At 33.5% G+C, this 20,984-nt stretch overlaps 1 protein-coding gene across 1 annotated transcript in view; it reads right to left on the bottom strand.

Moving 5' to 3' along the window:
- Positions 1 to 20,984, bottom strand: part of LOC114326047 (cell adhesion molecule DSCAML1) — a 1,142,530-nt gene that overhangs the window by 404,040 nt on the left and 717,506 nt on the right. The window contains exon 8 of the mRNA XM_050655145.1: positions 15,562 to 15,721. Within this exon, the coding sequence (XP_050511102.1) occupies positions 15,562 to 15,721 (160 nt within the window). The remainder of the gene's footprint in view (positions 1 to 15,561; positions 15,722 to 20,984) is intronic.

Below are 20,984 nucleotides of genomic sequence, written 5' to 3'. Positions count from 1 at the left end.
CATTTGAATATACTTGATGTATAAGTCGAGGTGTCACATTAGATATAGTCGCATTCTAACAAGTGTAACATCACAAAATGAGTAAAAATACGTAAAGGAACCTAAAGTAAAGATTATGTCAACAACTCTACTGGGGCCTGATTCTAATTCATTTCGACAGTCGCAATTTCATTTCGACACCGCCCCATGACAGCCGCAGAGTATAGCGATTCTTATTCATTTCGATATTAGTTACAACTGGGGATATTAACCTTATCATGTTGAGACTGCTCAGAATTTGGGTTGGCGCTCCGGTTTATTGGAATTTGTTGATAGGCTGGGAGAATTATCGAAAAAATGCCATTTTTGGGAAACATTATTTACCAGCTATTTTATTGCTAAAATCGAATCTTAAGATTGCATATATTAGTAATATGGGGTATGACAAGTCCGCAGAAAGTGTGTTATTTTATTTATGAACAAATTAGCACTCCTAAATCTTCTTTTTTTTTCAATTAGTGGTCTGTAACTCCTAAGATTTTTTCTTTGAGCCAAAAAAACTCAAATAAAAATTCACCGTAATTTAGTTCTGCACAAAGTTATTTTTTTTCCGATTTCCTTCAACAAAAATTTTACTCAGAAAATCGGAGTTTTCCCAAAAAATCTGCAATTTTCAATTAAAATTTTAGGGTGGTACCTAATTATTTATCAATAATTAAATAATTGATGACATGAAAGATTTATTATAGTAGATTATACAGAGGGGCCAAATTATGGAATAAATTCATTTCTTTAAAACGGACGATTTTGGAGCAAAATCCCGAAAGGGGTCGATTTTTATTTTTAAATTACAATTTTTTGGCATATATTTCATACTCGTGACGTCATCCATCTGAGCGTAATGACGTAATCGATAATTTTGTTAATGGGAATAGGGGTCGTGTGGTAGGTCATTTGAAAGGGCGTTCAATTCTCTATTCAGTAATATAAACATTAATATCATTAGGTATTTATACAGGGTTGCCAAAAAATAATTTTTAAATTAAATTAACTGGCGCAAAAAGGAGAATGTATGTAATTTATTTAACTCAAAATACATTGTACTGCTGTCAGAAAATAGAAAAAAGGTTTATTTCACAAATAAACATTTCTTTTCGCTTAAATTAAATCACAAACAGCCTCCCTCCTACCTATTGGCAGTTTGAACATTTAATTTAAGCTAAAAGCAAAATTTGCAAAATAAACATTTTTTTCTATTTTCTGACAGCAATAGAATGTATTTTGAGTTAAATAAATTACATGCATTGTTCTTCTTGCGTCAATTAATTTAATTCAAAAAATTTTTTGGCCTCCCTGTATAAATAATGATATTAATGTTTATAATAGGGCTTTTCATCGATTGTCATTTGTTTCGAGCTCCTGTCATATGTTGAATAATCTGTGTATAATATTAATATTTACGGATTATACGAAATATGACAGAAGCTCGAAATAAATGACTGAATGAAAAGCCCTATACTGAATAGAGAATTGAACGCCTTTGTAAATGAGCTACAACACGAACCCCTATTCCCATTTAAAAAATAATCGACTACGTCATCACGCTGGGATGGATGACGTCACTAGTTTGAAATATATGCCAAAAAAATTTAATTAAAAAAAAATCGACCTGTTTCGGGATTTTTCTCTAAAATCGTCCATTTTAGAGAAAATGAATTTATTCCATAATTTAGCCCCTCTCTGTACATCAGGAGACCGGCGATAATCTAACCAATAGTTTAGCAATAATTAAAATGTTAATTAAAAAAATTCGGTCGAAATAATAACCAGAAAGATTATGATACACCAGAATAACTATGATTTTCGTATAAAAAAGCACTATACCTATTCAACGTACCTTACAGGATTGAAATTGGACCATTTGAGCGGTCTCAGGAATGTTATAAAGAAAAATATTATAAACAAATAGAACCCCTCAGAAAATATTAGATTAAATTAAATTAACGCTGTTGAAAAGAGCACGACTTCTGTGCCCTTTTCGAAGAAAAAAAATTGAATTGCGAGGAGTGATTCCAGGTATAACCGATCAAATTTGACCGGCATTTGCGACAGAGTTATAAACAACAGGATTTTAATCTTTGAACCGTTAGATACCTTTTAATTCCGGTCCTCTTTGTACATACAAATTTTCATATCTTCAAGACACTCATAACAAAAAAGATTTATGTCACTGTCACCAAATTATTTAATTATTGATAAATAATTACTTCTCTCAAATTTTAATTGAAAATTAAAGATTTTGTTTGGAAAACCCGAATTTTCCGAGGAAAATTTCCGTCGAAGGAAATTGGAATAAATTATCAATGTGCAGAATTAAATTACTGTCAATTTTTATGCGAGTGTTTTGGTTTAAAGTTAAAATTTTCGGAGTTATAGAGCAATAATTAAAAAAATATTTCGGAGCGCTAATTTGTTTATAAACAAAATAGCACACTTTCTGTGGACTTTGCACAGCTATATTACTAATATAGGAAATCTTAAGATTTGATTTCAGCATGTCCAGCAATAAAATAGCTGGTAATTAATTTTCCTTGTTTTTTACTAATTTTCCCAGATTATTACCTTACATCTTTCATTGAGTTGATGATTCATGTTGTGGACATTCTCAATTATTATATTTCTAATTTAATACTATTCTATCTAATTCCTCAAAACAAGCAAATTTCAATTAAACCCAGCCATATTAATACCTTTTGCTTTAGTTTTCCTTGCAAGAAATAAACAAAACACATCTAAACTAATCCTAACCTCGCTTTTGGCCATTCATTCATCTCCGTGTCAAATAATTTCGACATGGAAATTATAATATCAGCCAATTTTTTGGAGTCGCTATTAATTTCGATAGTCGCTATTTCGTGACGTCATTTCGTTAGTTCAACTAAAATCCACAAGGCTCGCACAGTCGCATTTCGGCGTCGCCATATTGAAAGCGACTTGTTTAGTGTCGAAATTTGATTTAGAATCAGGGCCCTGGTCAAATTTAAATTTTGTTTTATCAATTTGATATGTTTAGGTATTAAATATATCGCGGCTTTCAAAGAGTTGTCAGTATATTCACAATGAGTTTAAACGTTATTAATGTGATTTCTTAAGATATTCACTTATTCACCGCATAAATAACAAACAATCTGTTGTAATTGTTGTAATAAATATCAGAAAAATGCAATTTTTCGACTTGTCAAGGTATTCACGCCAGCCGCGGAGTTGAGAATGCAATGTTCATTACATCCAATTTTGGCTTAATCCCATATTAACATAAAATTGAACTTTGACATGCCACAAGAAAACAGTTATAGAAATTTTTTAACGTTTTTACTTCAACTCGATTTTTAAATAAGCAGATTGTAAACGTATTTGCATTAAAATATTCTGGTGGATTTTAAATTGGTGCGGAAGACGACGTACGTTCCTTTCTTTCTCTAGAACAAAGCTTCCTCTCGGGGCTAATAGATACATCGAAAGGTTTTTCGTTTCCCAAAGCCGTAACGATACATTTCTTTCGGGGGAAGGAACTCCTGCTTTACTGCGGTGTTTTATTGCGTAACGATTTAGGTCGTACCATAAATCAACATTCTAAATATCCTTTTTTAGGGTAAGCTTTTATGACTAATACAAAGGTAATGGTCAATGTATCGAAAATTTAAGAGCTATGAAGGTTAATAATCGAAGTGCTCGAGGATGAACTGTCCGGAAAAGTTTAGTAAAAAATTTCAAAAATATAATTTTTACCTAATGATTAGTTTGATTAAAATAAAAGTAAGAAATGCATCAACGAACCAGCAGAAGAAGCGATTAGAAAGCGGAAAATTAACACGACAGCGACAAACCACAACAAATCGTGGTTTTGTCAAGAGGTAGAAGAACTCTCTGAATTAAATAGCAAAAATGCTACCTGAGATATAAAAGCACACAATCGCAAGAAGATCTCGCAGAATATGTCCAAGTAAGAAACGAAGTAAACGCAAGAGGAAAATCAATCAGAGAGAACTTTGGGCTAAATTCACTAGCGACATGACTACGCTCTATACGGTGCCCAAAAGAAAGTATGGAAAATGCTTCGGAACAGGAAGAAACCAGTTAACGAGTTCGTGCAGACAAAAGGATTACCTATAGGGACATGACAACAACATTCTAAAAAGGTATATGATACTGAAGAAACGCTGAATGTAAACGAATACGAAACAGTTATAAGTGCTACAATAAATGACGAAGAGGTAGAAGCAAATATCAAGAAACTAAAAACGGAAAATCACCTGGAACGGATGGTACACCCAACTAAATTTTAAAATATGGAGCCCTGTATTTTCAAATATACTGTCGCAACTATTTAACAAAATCTTAAACGAAACAGAAACACCGAAGGAACGGCATCACAATAAAGGACAAAAAACTGCCACAAAACTACAGAGGAATAACCTTCTTAAATACAACGATGAAACTTTTCACGGGTATTACAAATTGAAACGGCAAATCACTAATGCTGAAGAATAACAAGGTTTTTACAAAGGAGCGATCTATAACAGACGCAGTATTTATAATTAAACAAATAAAATAAAAAGCTATAGAGTTCGCATGCCAGCGTATATTTGATTCATTGATCTGACCAAGACGTTTGACAGGGTTCGTCTGCGAGACATGTTAAATATATTAGTAGAAAATAAAACACCGACCAGCATAAAAAAGGTATTCCATAACCTAAATAACAACAACGCAAGCAAGCTTAGAGCAGGAGACCAATTCAACTAAAATATTCAAACACCGGGAGGAACTAGACAAGGCGACATTTTAAGCCCTTTCTTGTTTAACCTTCTCATGAGCAAAATTATAAACAAAGTAACATCTCTTAATCTCGAATATATAAAGGACAACAGAAGAATTGGTTTGGTGTGTTACGCAGATGATACAGTAATTATTGCCGAATCAGAAGATGATCTTCAGAGACAGCTATTTCAGTTCTTTCAAATAAGCCGCCAACTAAATTTCTACGAACAAAAGTAAATGTTAGCCAATAGCAAAAGATCCGCTCAGATGTAAGTTAGTGGTTGAGAACAAGCCCACAGAACAGGTGATGGTGATGCAATTCAGATATCTGGGCATAGGATATATCAAGTATCCACGACCCAGTAAAGGACCTGAGGAGTCGGATCAACAAAGCATCTGCATTGTCACGATGTCTACGGGAGATAGTCTGGTCAAAACCGTATCTGCGCACAGATGATAAAATTAGAATATACAAGACTTGCATACGACCGATTATGACATATGGAACAGACGTGCGCGAAGACACCAACAAAACGAAACAGATGCTAAGAGTTGCCGAAATGAAAACCCTAAGAACAATAGTGGAAAAAACAAGAAGGGACAAGGTGAGAAATTCAAACAGTGGAGAGCAATGCAAAATTCACGATATTGTAATATGGGGAAGACAGCGCAAGAGGATGTGTTACAACCGAAAAAATTGCCCTAGAAAACAACCGGCCCGGTTCAAGACCCCCCGGAAGACCACCTAAAACATGGATGGATAGTTGGTAATCTACCTCCAAGGATATTAACAAGAGGCAGCTTCAGAATTAAACAGATTAAAAGATCTCCAAGGAGTAAAAGAAAAAGAGGATTAATTTGAGGATACCCTTAATAAACAATCTGTAACGTGTAGGTCTGTAACCCGTCGCAGTAAAACAGAAGTTTAATTAAAAAAGATGTATTCTGAATAAATAAATAACAATAGAAAATAAATCTCTGTAGGTGCAATATAAATAAAATGTTAATTATGGGGAAAGTTTCGACAATACTATGATCCGCTGTTGATACTTGCGAACAATAAAAATATGGTTACCGTTATGTATGAAAATTGAAACGAAAATACGTTGCGTCAGTCAGTATACTCACAAGGCAAGGAAAAAGAAAATCCGTACTTGTTCTAAGTTAGAAGTGGACAGATCGATCAGTACTCGGTTCAGTAAGGAACGGAAACGCGACCAATCAATAGTTAGTCACCGCGCTAGGACGGTTTGGCCTTAAATTAACACTTTAAAACCCGGTTTAGGAGCTGCTACCAAATCAATATTTTAGCAAAAACGGTTGGTCTTCAGTCAATATCCTAGGACCAGAGTTGTTGTTACCAGATCAAGACTCGAACGGAACTCTCCCGTCTGTTACAGTGTACCTCGTTTGCCGGTGGTTCATCTCCTAGTCCGCACCGCTGGAGGTGGAAAGTAAGATAGGAGTGCGGGTGTACACAGCGCTGGTAAGCCCGCGGTGCTAGCAAAGGATATAGACGTTAATAGAAGGGTACTGCCCTGTAACGTTTTAGCATGAGATTTTGTGCACCTACTGAGTATGTGCATGTGGTGTGACAATTACTACTGTATTTTCAAGGGACAAATAAACGTGACGATCTGTTCCATTCAAACTCTTTTTCTAGGAGAGTATATATTTTTTGGTGCCAACTTGGCGACGCTTTCGTTGCAAGATTTTTTAACAGTTTTTTAAGATAAAATTATACACAACCAACGTATTATTTACAGTCTTTTAAAAAATGTCTATGCTCTTAAAATGAATAAAATTATTTTCATAAAATTTATATGTTTTGCATTTCGACTGGCAAGTGCAGATCAAATTGTATGTTACATCTAACTTTTTCTTCTTCAAGTTACATCTTCTATCGAAGGTTAGAAATCATCATGGCTATGCAGACCCTGTTGACCGCTGTTCTAAATAGTTCTACACTACTGCATTCAAAGCGTTCCTTCAATTTCTTAAGCCACGATATTCTTCATCTTCTTATATTTGGTTTTGTCCAATTTTGCTTTGCGTCAAGTTGTAATAATGAGTATTTTTGCCCCAGTATCACAATATATGCCCAAATACTCAGTTTTCGTCTTCTACGGCAAAGACCTTATATTCTTTAAAGCCCCATTTTTCTTAACATTTAACTACACGCGCGGGCGTATTGTGTACGCCAGATATAATAATTCTACTGCAAATATATTTGAAAATTTAATTTTTGACCTTGTTTATACAGGGTGTCCAGAAACTCTACCGACAAACGAAGACAGGAGATTCCTCAGATTATTTTAAGACAATTTAACCCAATTCACCTAGTCCGAAAATGCTTCCTAAGGGAGCTAGAGCTCTTTGAAGATGGCGCCATGTAATTAGTTTTTCTTAAATACCTCCAGAACCCTTCTATCTAGAAAAACAAAAATTTGTATACTTATTTACTTTCTAGAAATGAATCGATTCCATCTATCGCGAATTTCTAGTATTGGTCATAGGCGTCCGTTTTGGGTAGGGCAACGGTTATTTTATAGCATAACTTTTTTGTCTTCTACTTTTAAGCATTTTTGATACTGGATTATTAAATTGTGAGGTATTTTAGTACTAAAAGCTACTCTTACTTTAAGTCGGTAGGACACACCGTTTTTAGAAAAATCGATTTGAAAGTTTTTAGTTTTGGGAATTTGAAAAAAAAATTGAAAAAAAAAAAAAAACGATATATTTTACCAACTTAAAGCAAGAGTAATTTTAGTACTGGAATATCTCATAATTGAATAATCTAGTGTCAAAAATACTTCAAAATTAAAGACAATAAAGTTATGCTATAAAATAACTGTTGACCTACCCAAAACGGACGCCTATGACCTTTTCTATAAATTCGCCATTAATGAAATCGATTAATTTCTGGAATATAAATAAATGTACCAGTTTTCATCTTTCTAAATAGTTTTTTTTAATCTTTTTTTTGAAATTCAAACAACGAAAAATTTTTAAATCGATTTTTCTAGAAAACGTTATATCCTATCGACTTAAAGTAAGAGTACCTTTAAGTACTAGAATACCTCACAATTTAATAATTCAGAGTCAAAAATAATTAAAAATTACATACAAAAAAGTTAGGCGATAAAATAACCATTGCCCTACCCAAAACGGACGCCTATGACCAGTACTAGAAATTCGCAATCGATGGAATCGATTTATTTCTGGAAGGTAAATACGCATACCAATTTTCGTTTTTCTAAATAGAAGCGTTCTGGAGGTATTTAAGAAAAACTAATTACATGACGCCATCTTCAAAGAGCTCTAGCTCCCTTAGGAAGCATTTTCGGACTAGGTGAATTGGATTAAATTGTCTTAAAATTATCTGAGGAATCTCCTGTCTTCGTTTGTCGGTAGAGTTTCTGGACACCCTGTATATCTAACCTCTCACTGGAGTGTGCTTTACAGTTGGTTTTAGTTTCGTTATAATCGGCGTTCTGGGAAGATCGTAATTTACAGTTTATTATTTGTTGTTTCCGGTGGTGGAAAATATACGCCACGATTATAATAATATAAGTACATCTTTCAATTGTTTTTTAGTCATTATGGCACAAAATATATTTTTCTTTATAAACAATACTTTTTCTCATGTAAAAAATCATATTTCGAAAAAAATTTTATTAGTAATTTTATTTATCATGAAATCAGATTCCAGTTATAAATTCCAATTGGATCACTGAGAAAGAACTCCAAGTATTCGCTGATGTTGAAAAAGGTTTATAACAAACAACTAGGTGTATTTAAAAAAAAATAAACAAATCCGCTGTTTTTAAGTGTATTTCCTTGTGGAGTATAAAGTACGCCACGCGTGTAGTTATGTTATAATTTGATGCGCGGGTAGTTAAGGGTTAAACATCATCATCAGGGCTTTTCATTCTGGGTGGAATGTTTGCTGGTCTCAGGGCTTGTCCATATGAGGGCGGCTTGGCAACGTCGACTGTGCGGTTTACCTGTTTTCCCCTGTTTTCCTTGGTATTAGGGTAAAACTTCAAAGGCGGCATTACGGTGAGATCAAGTAAAACAGGTAAACCGCGCAGTCGACGTTGGCAAACCGCCCACATATGGACAAGCCCTTACTTAGAGCTCTTCGATTCGCTTATTGCGGTGAGTCACTCCGCATTCCACTTGTATGTTGTCAAAGTTTGGTGTATGACTTGGCTTTCGTTACAATTTTCGTCCACTCATTTCGATATGTGCATAGTTCCCTCCAGTTTCTCACTTCCAGAATTTTGATATCTCTCATGACCTGGTCCTCCCATTTTTCTTAAACAAGTTGTTAATAAATAACAGGAAAAACTTTATAAAGAAGTAACAACATACAAAGTTGTATATAAAGATTTCCGAATTGTAAAAAACTAAGATTTGGATCCCTTTGAACCCAAGGGGTTAATCCCTTAATCCCATTTTATATCTACTATGCACGTCTGTTTTAGTATGCAAAGTGATGCGAGGATTTCCTTTCTGCTGATATGAATACAGCTCAAAGCGATTTCGATATCCATGCCAGTGTTTCATTTTTCAGTTAGCGTTTTATTTTTGAACGTGTGAGAAAGAACGAAACAGAATTAGCCTCTTTTATGCATTCCTGTACCGTACCTCAGCTTATAAAAGAATGTGATATTGAATGAAATATAAATGAAGCTTTAATCGCAGTTCGACGGAAATATTTGACGAAGGATATTACAAAATGCCAGTTTCGTTTAATATATTCTCGGTAAAAAGGGGTTTCAATTACATATTTAAGTATCTCGCGATTTATGCTTCGTATACTAAGCTTAGTTTTATAATTTATTGCATATTATTTATAGATATACAGGGTGTAACAAAAATACATACTGTTCTTCATGTAACATGTCCTTTCACAACGTTGGTTACCATCATAGCTATCCTAATTTTATTCACTGACACCCTAATACACAATATCACCGAAACTTTTTAATCAGGATCTGGAAGATATCTTTAAAAAATTAGAATGGGAAGAAAAATGTGTAAACATTTGTGGAGAACGCTTGAACCACCCAAGGTACGCCGATGATATTATATTGATAAAAATGAAGAATTGTTTGAAATGATGAAAGAACTGGACATAGAAGTCGGAAAAATAGACCTTAATATGAATTACAGCAAGACTAAAATCATAGCAAATACAGATGAGGACATCACAATGAGGATCGGACAAGATGAAATGGAACAATTTCACGATTATATTTATATCTGGGTCAAATTATAAAACTTAACAAGGAAAACTAAACAGCAGAGATCAAAAGGACGAGTTAGACTGACATGAGCGTCATTTGAAAAAGTAAGCTACATCGTTAAAAACAAAAGATATCCACAACATCTTAAGACCAAAGTATACAATCAATGCGTACTCCCTGTTCTCACTTACGGTTCCCAAACGTGGACGTTTACAAAAGCAATGGAAAGGCAAATGTTGCACATACGACTATTGGAAAAAGCAGAAACGAGCGGATAAGAGAGAAAACCAAAGTTCGGGATGCTAGACAAGAAGTTACAAAGTTGAAATGGAAATTTTCCGGATACACTATAAGACAAAAAGAAGACCGATGGAACAAAATTCTCATAAATTGGAGACCGTGGGAATATAAACGAAGCAGAGGAAGACCACAAATGAGATGGGCAGATTCAAGAAGCACGTTGGCTCTAGGTGGATAACTGTAGCGACACACAGAGAAGAATGGAAAAAGATTGGGGAGGCCTATGTCCAAAGATGGACCGAAGAAGGCTAAATAGATAGATAGACCCTAAATAGCATGCTTGTATCAACACCATACTAATCTCGCAAGTTTTTTAACCATGAGGTTCTTCTTCGTCCTGGACTGAGTTTGCCTGCTATTTTTCATTGCATAATATTTTGCAGTAGCCTATATTTGGGACCCCTCATTACATGTCCGAAATACTCCATATTTCTCCGCTTGATGCTGTTTTAAGCTCAGTAGTCTTGCTGAGACGTTCTAGTATTGTGAAGTTTCGAATCTTCTCCATCGAGGAAACTTTTAAAATTCTTCTATAGCACAACATTTCGACACCCTCAAGGCGATTTAGATCGATCTTATTCACAGTCCAGGACTCGACGCCATAAAGTAAGACCTAGAACACGTAGCAGCGAAGTAGGCGGATCCTCAATGCCAATTTTAGGGCTTTGTTACATAACACCTTGGACATCCTTCTAAAAGCGGCTCTGGCCTGCTCTATCCCAGATAAAATTTCGCGTGATTTTCTGCGTTACAATTTAATTGCTGCCGAAGGTAAACGATTTTATCAACTTGCTCATGTTTGGTATTATTTACATACAGGGTGATTGATTAGTGGGGTAAAGCTCAATAGATCCGCTATAGTAATAGATAGCAATAAAAAGGTAATAACAAAAATTGTAGCCAACTTTGAGCTTCGCATTATAAAATTAGTTAGATTGTTACAGGCTGTTTGATAACAAAATGGCAGACCAAACTTATGTTTTTTAAATGGAACACCCTCTATTTTATTTTATATTCGAAATCCTGTTAACTTTTCCATCACAAAAATATAAAGGATTTGTTATGTTATACAGGGTATTTACAAAGTTATACCATTTTTATATGAAAATAGTAACAAGTTCAACTCCCTGTATAAATAAAAATGAGCACAACAGCAATGGTTTATTAATGCCATATTTTTTTATTTATTGTCAAAATTTTCAAAAATTATAGACATTGCTAATTTTCTTTATATCAAATACAGGGTGAGTCATAACGCAAGTACATTATTTTTTCAGTAATTTTAAATGGAACACCCTGTATTTTATATCACTATTGAGAAGTACCATTACCGTACTTTAATTTTTAGATAACATTCCCTATGTCTAAATTCATTAGTTTTAATTCTGACCTTTTATAATAATTATATTTATGTTATAATTCTAGATGATTCAAAATGAATCAAGTCGTTGCATAAACAATATAGTGTTTATGCTAACCGATATGGCATTCTTTTTCTCATGATCATATTTCAGTGCGTCAAAGTTTTTCGATTTGTTTCTAACGCATTAAATTGTATGTGACAGAAAAAAAAGGCACGTCCGCGATTACAGACATTTACAACATTTATTCTAGTTATTCTAGTTGTTGATAGAGGGCGCCATAATAAAAAAATAATTTTTTTAATTAGATAATAATATTACAAATATAATCTGTATCATTTATAAGACTATACCAATCAAAGAAAATACCATTTTAAAATGCAAGAAACACATTTGATTTGTTTTTATTCCAAATTGAAAATAAAATGTGACAGCTGTCAGATTTAACTAAAACGTCATGTTAGAATAAATGTCATAAATGTGTATTATCACGGACTTACCCTTTTTCCTATCATTTGTTACGCATTGAAAAATGCTCATGAAAAGGACAATACATTCTGATTTAACGCCAAAAAAGGTTTAAAATATAATTGAAAAATAAATATTTCAAGTGGAATAATTGAAAATGATTATTAAGCAGACAGAGATAATTGTACCAGAATCATTTATTAATTTTGAGTAACAAATACAGATAAATAAATCTGTAAGAATTCCCGGGAATCGGGATTTCCATTTTTTACTGATTTCCCGGGAATCTCCCGGGAATGGAGCTCTAGCGGTGAAGCTCTCAATGCTGATGTTTATGTTGATAGGTGTCTTACAAAGCTTGTTTAATTTATAAATACTTATCACTCCAATGACGAAATCATATTTTGGCCTGACTTATGTCATGCCATTACGCCAGGAGAACGACAGTTTGGCTAACTGCTCAAAATATACATTTTGTTCCCAAGCGCGACAACCCTCCAAATGTGCCTCAAGCGAGGCCTATAGAAGAGTTTTTGGATGTTTTGAGTCGAATGGTGTATGATAATGGCAGGGAAGTCCAAAATGAAGATCAGCTAAGGCGAAGAATTTTGTAAAAATTTTGTGAGATCGATTTAGAAACACTCCAAAGGCTTATTGCACATGCAAGAACTTTACGTGCCATCGAAGATCACGCACCTCTTTCTGTTCTATAAAAATACATTATAAACTTTAAATACAGTAGCAAAAATTAAAGAATACCCATAAACGAACATATAAAACACGCTGTATTTTCCTGTCACCGTGTCATACAAAAAATTGGCCAGCGCAAGTACATGTAATAATTATTATTACAGGAATATGACAGGAAAATACAGCGTGTTTTATATGTTCGTGCATGGGTATTCTTTCATTTCTCCGACTGTATGTATACTTAATTTCCTGTATTTAGTTAATAAAATAAACTTAATTTACAACTAGCAAATACATATTTATTTTTTTCGAAAACTTTAGGGACATAAGTTAATTTACAATGGCAATACAACCAGAGAGAAATTTAACTCATTCTCATAAGCAATGTTGACGATTTTGGTATATCTAATCATACACTAAACAGTCACACTGAACGCCATAGATGGCAGGAAAATCAAATATCCCCATAATGAGGGATATAGTCCTGGATCCCGCGTACCAAAAAAAAGTTGATTAATAGCAAGCTGAAAATTTGTTAATAGCTTAACGACGTCTAGTCGGACCAACTTTGATGTACGGCAACACTGGAACAAGGAAAGTTTTAATTGTAGAACAGTTTAAAAATTTGGAACGTCAGATTACAAAAACGCCCCATGTATTTTGTCGGACAGAACTTCCAATTGATTTGTTACCGTTTTATTAAACTCTCATGCAAAAATCAGACTGCTATTTATCACCAATACAATTCCTGTCATTTGACATGTTCTTCGTGTTGGACTGATGGTAGGGGAACCCAAGCGGGTATTTTTACTCGAGCGCGTCAGATTATCATATGGGGAGAAACCTGGTACCCTGTAGATGTACCTCTACCATATATTGGCTCTTAACACAAGGAAGTTCAAAAAACTCTAACATGAAGTAAAAATCACTTCTATGTAATTGGTATATTTATTGAAATTTAAAAATTCCAATGGATTGGATAAAATGTGTTCAATTTAGAACGTTTTCAGACCTATCGGTCCATCATCAGCGAATTTGAATACTTGCTAAATAGCCCCAGAACCAAACAATGGTTGAATTTATAATTCGATTTACATTATGTCAAATTAATATTGTAAAGGCTAAAAGCCGATGTTGAAAGATATAACCTCCGGGAACATGGTGAAACCCTACCAGGAAACTTACACAACCATCTTAGGCCAACCTTGACTACCAAGTCTCGTTGACTACCAAGACTTGGTAATCAACGTTGGCCTAAGATGGTTGTGTAAGTTTCCTGGTAGGTTTCACCATGTTCCTGGAGGTTATATCTTTCAACATCGGCTTTTAGCCTTTGCAATCTTAATTTGACATAATGTAAATCGAATTATAAATTCAACCATTGTTTGGTTCTGGGGCTATTTAGCAAGTATTCAAATTCACTGATGATGGACCAATAGGTCTGAAAACGTTCTGAATTGGACACATTGTATCCAATCCATTGGGATTTTTAAATTTTAATAAATATACTAATTACATAGAAGTGGTTTTTACTTCATGTTAGAGTTTTTTAACTATATGGTATACAACCAACCTAGGGAACTTCCCTTTTAGTTGACAAGGAAGTTCGTTAAGGGGGGCCCGAAAGAAAATCTCTCCTTAAAAATACTCGAAATTATCAGAATAAGATAAGGTAAGTTAAGTACATGCAAAATAGTGTATATTTCAAAAATCTGATGATTTGAGCGGGGGGTAAGGAAATGGGTGAGTCAAAATGTTTCACAAAAAAAAGCAAATATTTCGCGAAATGAATATCAGATCAAAAAACTAAAAAATAGGTCTTCAATATTTTTCAAAAATCTGTCAAACGGTACTAAAGATGACACCCCATGGAGATGGGTGGAAGGTATATTTTAAATTTTAAATACAAACCCCGCGATACTTCGCAAAATGAACATCAGATCGAAACACTTTCAAAATGTTTTTGAAAAATCTATCGAATGGTATCAAACACGACACCCCACGGACGTGGGTGGGGGTTACTTTAAAATCTTAAATGAAACCCCCAAATTTTTATTGCAGCTTTGGATTTTTTACGTAAAAATAAGCAACTTTTATTCGAGACATTTTTTCGAATTATGGATAGATGGGGCTCTAATCGGAAAAACGATTGTTGGAAATGGAACATTAAATTAAAAAAATGGAAAAATCCCACTAAAATGGAAAATTTTTTTTGGTTTTAGGACCTAATAATCACAACCCAATAGGTTCCCATAACGCTCGAGTGATTGCAAATTTAGCATACTTTGCTCCCCTACCATTATTAAAATACCCAATTTGTTTATAAATACCAGTCTGATTTTTGCACGAGAGTTTAATGAAATGGTAACAAATCAACTGGAAGATCTGTCCGACAAAATACATGTACCGTTTTCGTAATATGAAGTTCCAAATTTTTAACCTGTTCCACAATTAAAACTTTCCCTGTTCCAGTGTTCCCATACATCAAAGTTTGCCCGACTAGACACCGTTAAACTATTAACAAATTTTTAGCTTGGTATTATTCAACTTTTTTTGGTACGCGGGATCCAGGCTTAATATGGTTGTAATGACTCTATGAAGTTCTTCCATTAATCCCTACCGTAAGGGAATAAGACGTTCCAACCGGAATTTACATAAAACAAAGTAAAAACAGAATTGGTACTTACATCTGACTACTAATTTGACTGGATTACTGACACCTTTTCCTTCTGTATTAGTTGCCATACACGTATAGTTCCCCGCAGTTGACCGAGCCACGTTTTGTAGTACTAAACTTTGATCACTCATTATCACACCCGCTCCATTGTTTTGAAAAATTTCTACTCCCTAAAACAATAATACATTAGTGAGTAACGCCATCTGGTAAATAATTGCATATGTGTATTTGATATTATTCACGAATCAATTTTTATGTTACTTTTTTGTTGTCACTTAATACGTTAAGAGCATGGGTACGTAGTTTCGGCTACAATGCTATTTAAATGGGATTCATTTTTTTCGAATCCTGAGAAAACTAATAGGTACTTTAAAAAATTTAAACGCAGAATGAAAGATTACGGTCTTACCGAGGGCCGAAAGTCCCTGAAAACTTCTGTAATGTTTATTTTAATAAGTTACAGGGGTGAAAAACTAAGAGAAAATATAGTGTAATATTTAGTTTCAAGTATCTCATTCAAAATAAACTTTTTATTTAAGGGACTTTCGGACCTCGATGATAACTTAGTCTTTCATTCTGCGTTTAATTTTTTTTATGCAATATATTAGTTTCTTCAGAAGTCTAAAAAAATGGACACCAAGTCCGTGGTGATAGTTTCCAAATCGAACATTCGCTATCTTTGTCATACAACGCACTGAGTCAAATAGAATATGGTGACAAGACAGTGACAATTTTAAATATTGATAGTGTATTTAATAAATATTTGATTTAAGACTTGATTTTAGTGAACTTAATAAAAAGTTATTTATTGTTTATTATTTATGGAAGATCCAAGCAGAGAATACAGCAGGATATATTCTGTAAACCAACTATTTTGTTGTTAAAGATGTTCACAATTGTAAGCGTTCCATAGTAACAATATATTATTAAAAAATAACTTTATCACTTTTCCACTGAATACATAGTTAGTGAAAAAAATATCATATTAATTAACTAAATTAATGATGTAATTATACAAGTAACAGTTATCCAAGAACATTCAAAAGCCATCTCTTTAAAGTTAATGATGACATTTGTCATGTAGTGTTTACATGTCCATACCAGTGAGAATTTTACTACACGTAATTTGCCGTGTAAAGGCAGTAAAGGTAGGGAAAGTCGTAAAATATTTTGCTCCCATGCCCTTAAATATTACAAATGCGAACAATGGGGAACTTGCACATTTTGTTTATTACATAATAACGTTCAGTTTTGTTTAGAAATGAGATTTCCAAAATTTCACGCTTCAAAAACTCATAATGACATATATAAAAATTTAAGATCTTCTGTAATTTAAAATAGTTCATACGGCTTGTGACGTCACATAGTTTAACCAGATTGTTATGTTTATGATTATATTTAGGTATATTCTTCTTCTCCTTCTTTAGTTTATTGGCCTCCATCTACTTGGGTATTTTGCCAGCTCATCGTCGCGGAATAAGAGAAAAATATTTATATTCTAATGACATTTATCGTATGTTATTGTAACAGTCTGTTGAGATTGGAGTTTGATACAGTTTTTGAAGGAAAGGAAAGAAGGTTTACTATGGAAAATAAGACCATTTTGTAAAAGTACAAGTTTTCTATGAATAGTTCAAACGATCAAAACACTTGTGGCGTCACATAACTGTATTTTCTCCTGACGTTTATAATGTATAATTTAAAATTATATAAAATTTTGTTTACTTTGTCGGTGAAAAATGTAAACATATAATCATTATGACGTCACGACGCGTTTTGGGCTCTATATTCACAATCAAGGTGCAGTAGAAATAAACAAACCAGGACACGTTAAATGTAACAAGGAGCACTCCCGAATCATAATTTACAATGTATAAACTTTTTAAATCATAATTTGGGATTAACAATGTTCATACATTGTAAATTATGATTTGGGAGTGCTCCTAGTAACATTTAACGTGTCTTGGTTTGCTTAGTACTACTGCATCTTGATTGTGAACTTAGAGTAGTTTCTTTAATTTGAATTTAGAATCGTCTTTAGTGGCCAAACGGAAAACAAAATCAATTTTTTATTTTTGATACATGTTTTAAATTATGTTCTGCTGTGATTTTTTTCGAATTTAAAATTTTATGAAAGTTCCCTATTAATGAGATTTTGAATTTAAAAAGGAAAAATTTAAGTTTTCTTTATAACTACTTTTCGTATTTGAATTTTAAATTTACTGGGGCGTAAAAAAAGTTAGTTAAAAATCCGTTATTAAAGGTATAATATGTATTTTATGGACCCTTCGGGACTAAATTACAGAACGTCTTCGGAATAAGTATTCCATTTTCATTGCTGCTTTAAAGGGAAATATACATGTTTAAAACCAGTAAATTCATGGATTAGGGCATACATATTTGATGATATCTTGTATCTTTTTGAACCCATCTTAATGATGTACATCCTTATATCCATTTCAAGATGGAGATGGATCCTCATATAGTAACTAATCATTAGGTTTTCATCATTCAAAAATTATCAACATCAGTCGTTATCAACCTTGTTTTAATTAAATAATTAGATTAATAATTCAAGTAAATCCGCAGAGCTTTATTCCTTGAAACAATTCCCCTCTTTAAAATGGTTACCGCGAAAATTATACCAACAGGAGCATCCACAGACTAGTGATGTTGAAAATGTAACTATTTGTTACAAAGTACTCGTTACTTACGAATACCGTAAGTAACGATTACTATATACAGAGTGGCAAATCGTTACTTTGATTACTTTGATTACTCTGATTACTTCGTACCAAGCGTATCAGAGCGAGTACCTATTTTGATCTTGTGTATTGTATCGACTCGGTTGATATCGGTTGATATCGGAGTCGGACCGGTATTCCACTTGTGTTCGGTATCAGTATAGTTAACTAAAATTTTACCTATGAAGGGCGAAGGCTATGAAGAGTTTTACAGGATTACAGGGCGCTGAGAAGTAGCTGAAACAGAGGGTGGTATATCATTTAACAAAGCATGCACCCAGAAACAGATGTCTATACGATTTGTCGAGGAGGATAATTCATAGAATTTCACCGATGTTAGTTCTTTTGAAAATAAAAATGCATCACATTAGATTTTAATAATAAATACACACTATTCTTATCGGGCCTAGAAAAAATAGCTTAGATTGACCGGTAAATATACTGAAATGGTAATATTTCTAGACTATGATCATCAACTTTAATTTTAAATGTAGGTATGGATTTTTTTTAGACCAGGACATTTAACACTAAAAACAGGAATAAATCTATTTTTAAATATATTAGGTACATTTAGTAGGGTGGTGCGAAAAAAGTCAAGTTGATAATGCCGTGTTGCTATAGTGCGGAAAAGTTGCGATTGGTAATTATAAGAAAAACAAAAAGAGACTTATTCAAATCGGACTTTATCTTCCGATCCCGCAACAGGCCTAAAAATTATGAAAAAAATTAAATTTTACCTTTTTTCAAAAAATTTTTATTTTTCCTTCGTGTACGTTTTATTTATCGCTATAGTAAAATTTATTTACAGTTTGCAAGGTAGAGAAAAAAATAGATTTACGCATTTAATGAATATCTTCTTATCCCGCAAGGTCAATGAAAATCTATAAAAATTTGAAATTTTTAATGATTTTGATAAATTAAAAAACATTTAGTTATCTCATTTTTCTGTTACATTGTGAAGCTCTTCGCTTGTTTAGATATTGTATGACAATATTTAAACAACCCAGAACTCAAAACGAAGGGGTGGTTGCAGTTCTAGCTCCACAGGCACCCCTCTCTCCAACCAACCAATGAGTGTGTGTTTTTTACATTATTTACATATTACATTTCTTTTTCATCTGCTTGTGTCCAGCTTTTAAACATCAACTTTGTATTGTGATTTCTTGTTAAAATCTGGCAGCATGGACCTTGATTTAAATGTTTTCCTGATGAATCCACCTGTTGATTGGGGCCTACATAGATTAGCATTAGACAATGCTTCTGTGGGCAACTTTAGACATCGCTCGTCAGCTTGCATGTGGCAGGGATAGTTTTGTACATTCCAGTCTGGCATATCTCCCGATGTAATGCAAGAAGTTATATCTTCATTTGAAACTCTTCGAAGAACTGGTGGGGTGGAGAAGATAATTTTGTAACATTTCAGTCTATTATTTCAGTGTAGTCCTGTGCTTGAAAATTTAAAGTACGAGGGATGAAATTTATAATTTTTTGCCCTTGGCTTTAGTCTGTCCGGCTGTTAACACTCTCCTTGGCCCTAGCTCTCTAATGTGTTTCCTTTCTCCCTACTACTTGAAATTTTGAAGTACAGGACTAAACTAAAATAATAGACTTGAATTTTGCAAAACTATCTTCTCCACCACTTCCACGAAGAGTTTCAAATGAAGATATAACTCCTTGTATTACATCAGGCGACATGTCAGACTGGAATGTACAAAACTATCCCTGCCACAAGCCAGCTGATGAGCGGTGTCTAAAGTTGGCCACGGAAGCATCGTCTAGTGCTAACGTATGTGGGCCTCAATCAAGAGATATATGCATCAGGACAATACTTAAATCCATTCTGCCAGATTTTACCAAGAAATCACAATGCAAAGTTGGTGTTTGAGAGCTGGACACAAATAGATGAAAAAGAAATGTACATATAATGTAAAAAACACACACTCATTGGTTGGTTGGAGAGAAGGGTGCGTGTGGAGCTAGAAGTGCAACCACCCCCTCGTTTTGGGATCTGGGTTGTTTAAATATTGTCATACAATATCTAAACAAGCGAAGAGCTTCACAATGTAACAGAAAAATGAGATAACTAAATGTTTTTTAATTTTTCAAAATTATCAAAAATTTCAAATTTTTATAGATTTTGATTGACCTTGCGGGATCGGAAAATATCCGTTAAATGCGTAAAACTATTTTTTTTAGTACTCAACCATGCAAAGTGTAAATAAATTTTACTATATCGATAAATGAAACGTACTCGAAGGATAAATAAAAATTTTTGAAAAAAAGGTAAAATTTTATTTTTTTGCATAATCTTTAGGGCCGTTGCGGGATCGGAAGATAACGTCCTATTTGAATAATTCTTTTTTTGTTTTTCTTGTAATTACCAATCGCAACTTTTTCGCACTATAGCGATACGGAATTGTCAACTTGACTTTTTTCGCACCACCCTAACCTGCAGGTAGAGACTTACAACTTTCTGCATTGTATTTAGGATTATGATGACGTCTGGAAAAAAGTCTACAATAAAAAAAAATAGGTGGAAATGCATTATTACATTTTAAAGTGTATAAAACGCATCGAAAAATGCATAAACATGTTAAAATCAGTATATTAAGGGTCAGATTTTCTTATTTCGGGGTATTTGGGGTCACTGAACAAGAATTTGCAATCATAACCGACCTACGAAGCACCT

The sequence above is a fragment of the Diabrotica virgifera genome, chromosome 6, assembly GCF_917563875.1.
Source record: "Diabrotica virgifera virgifera chromosome 6, PGI_DIABVI_V3a".
Classification (NCBI taxonomy): Eukaryota; Metazoa; Arthropoda; class Insecta; order Coleoptera; family Chrysomelidae; genus Diabrotica; species Diabrotica virgifera.
This window is presented reverse-complemented; position numbering and strand designations above follow the sequence as displayed.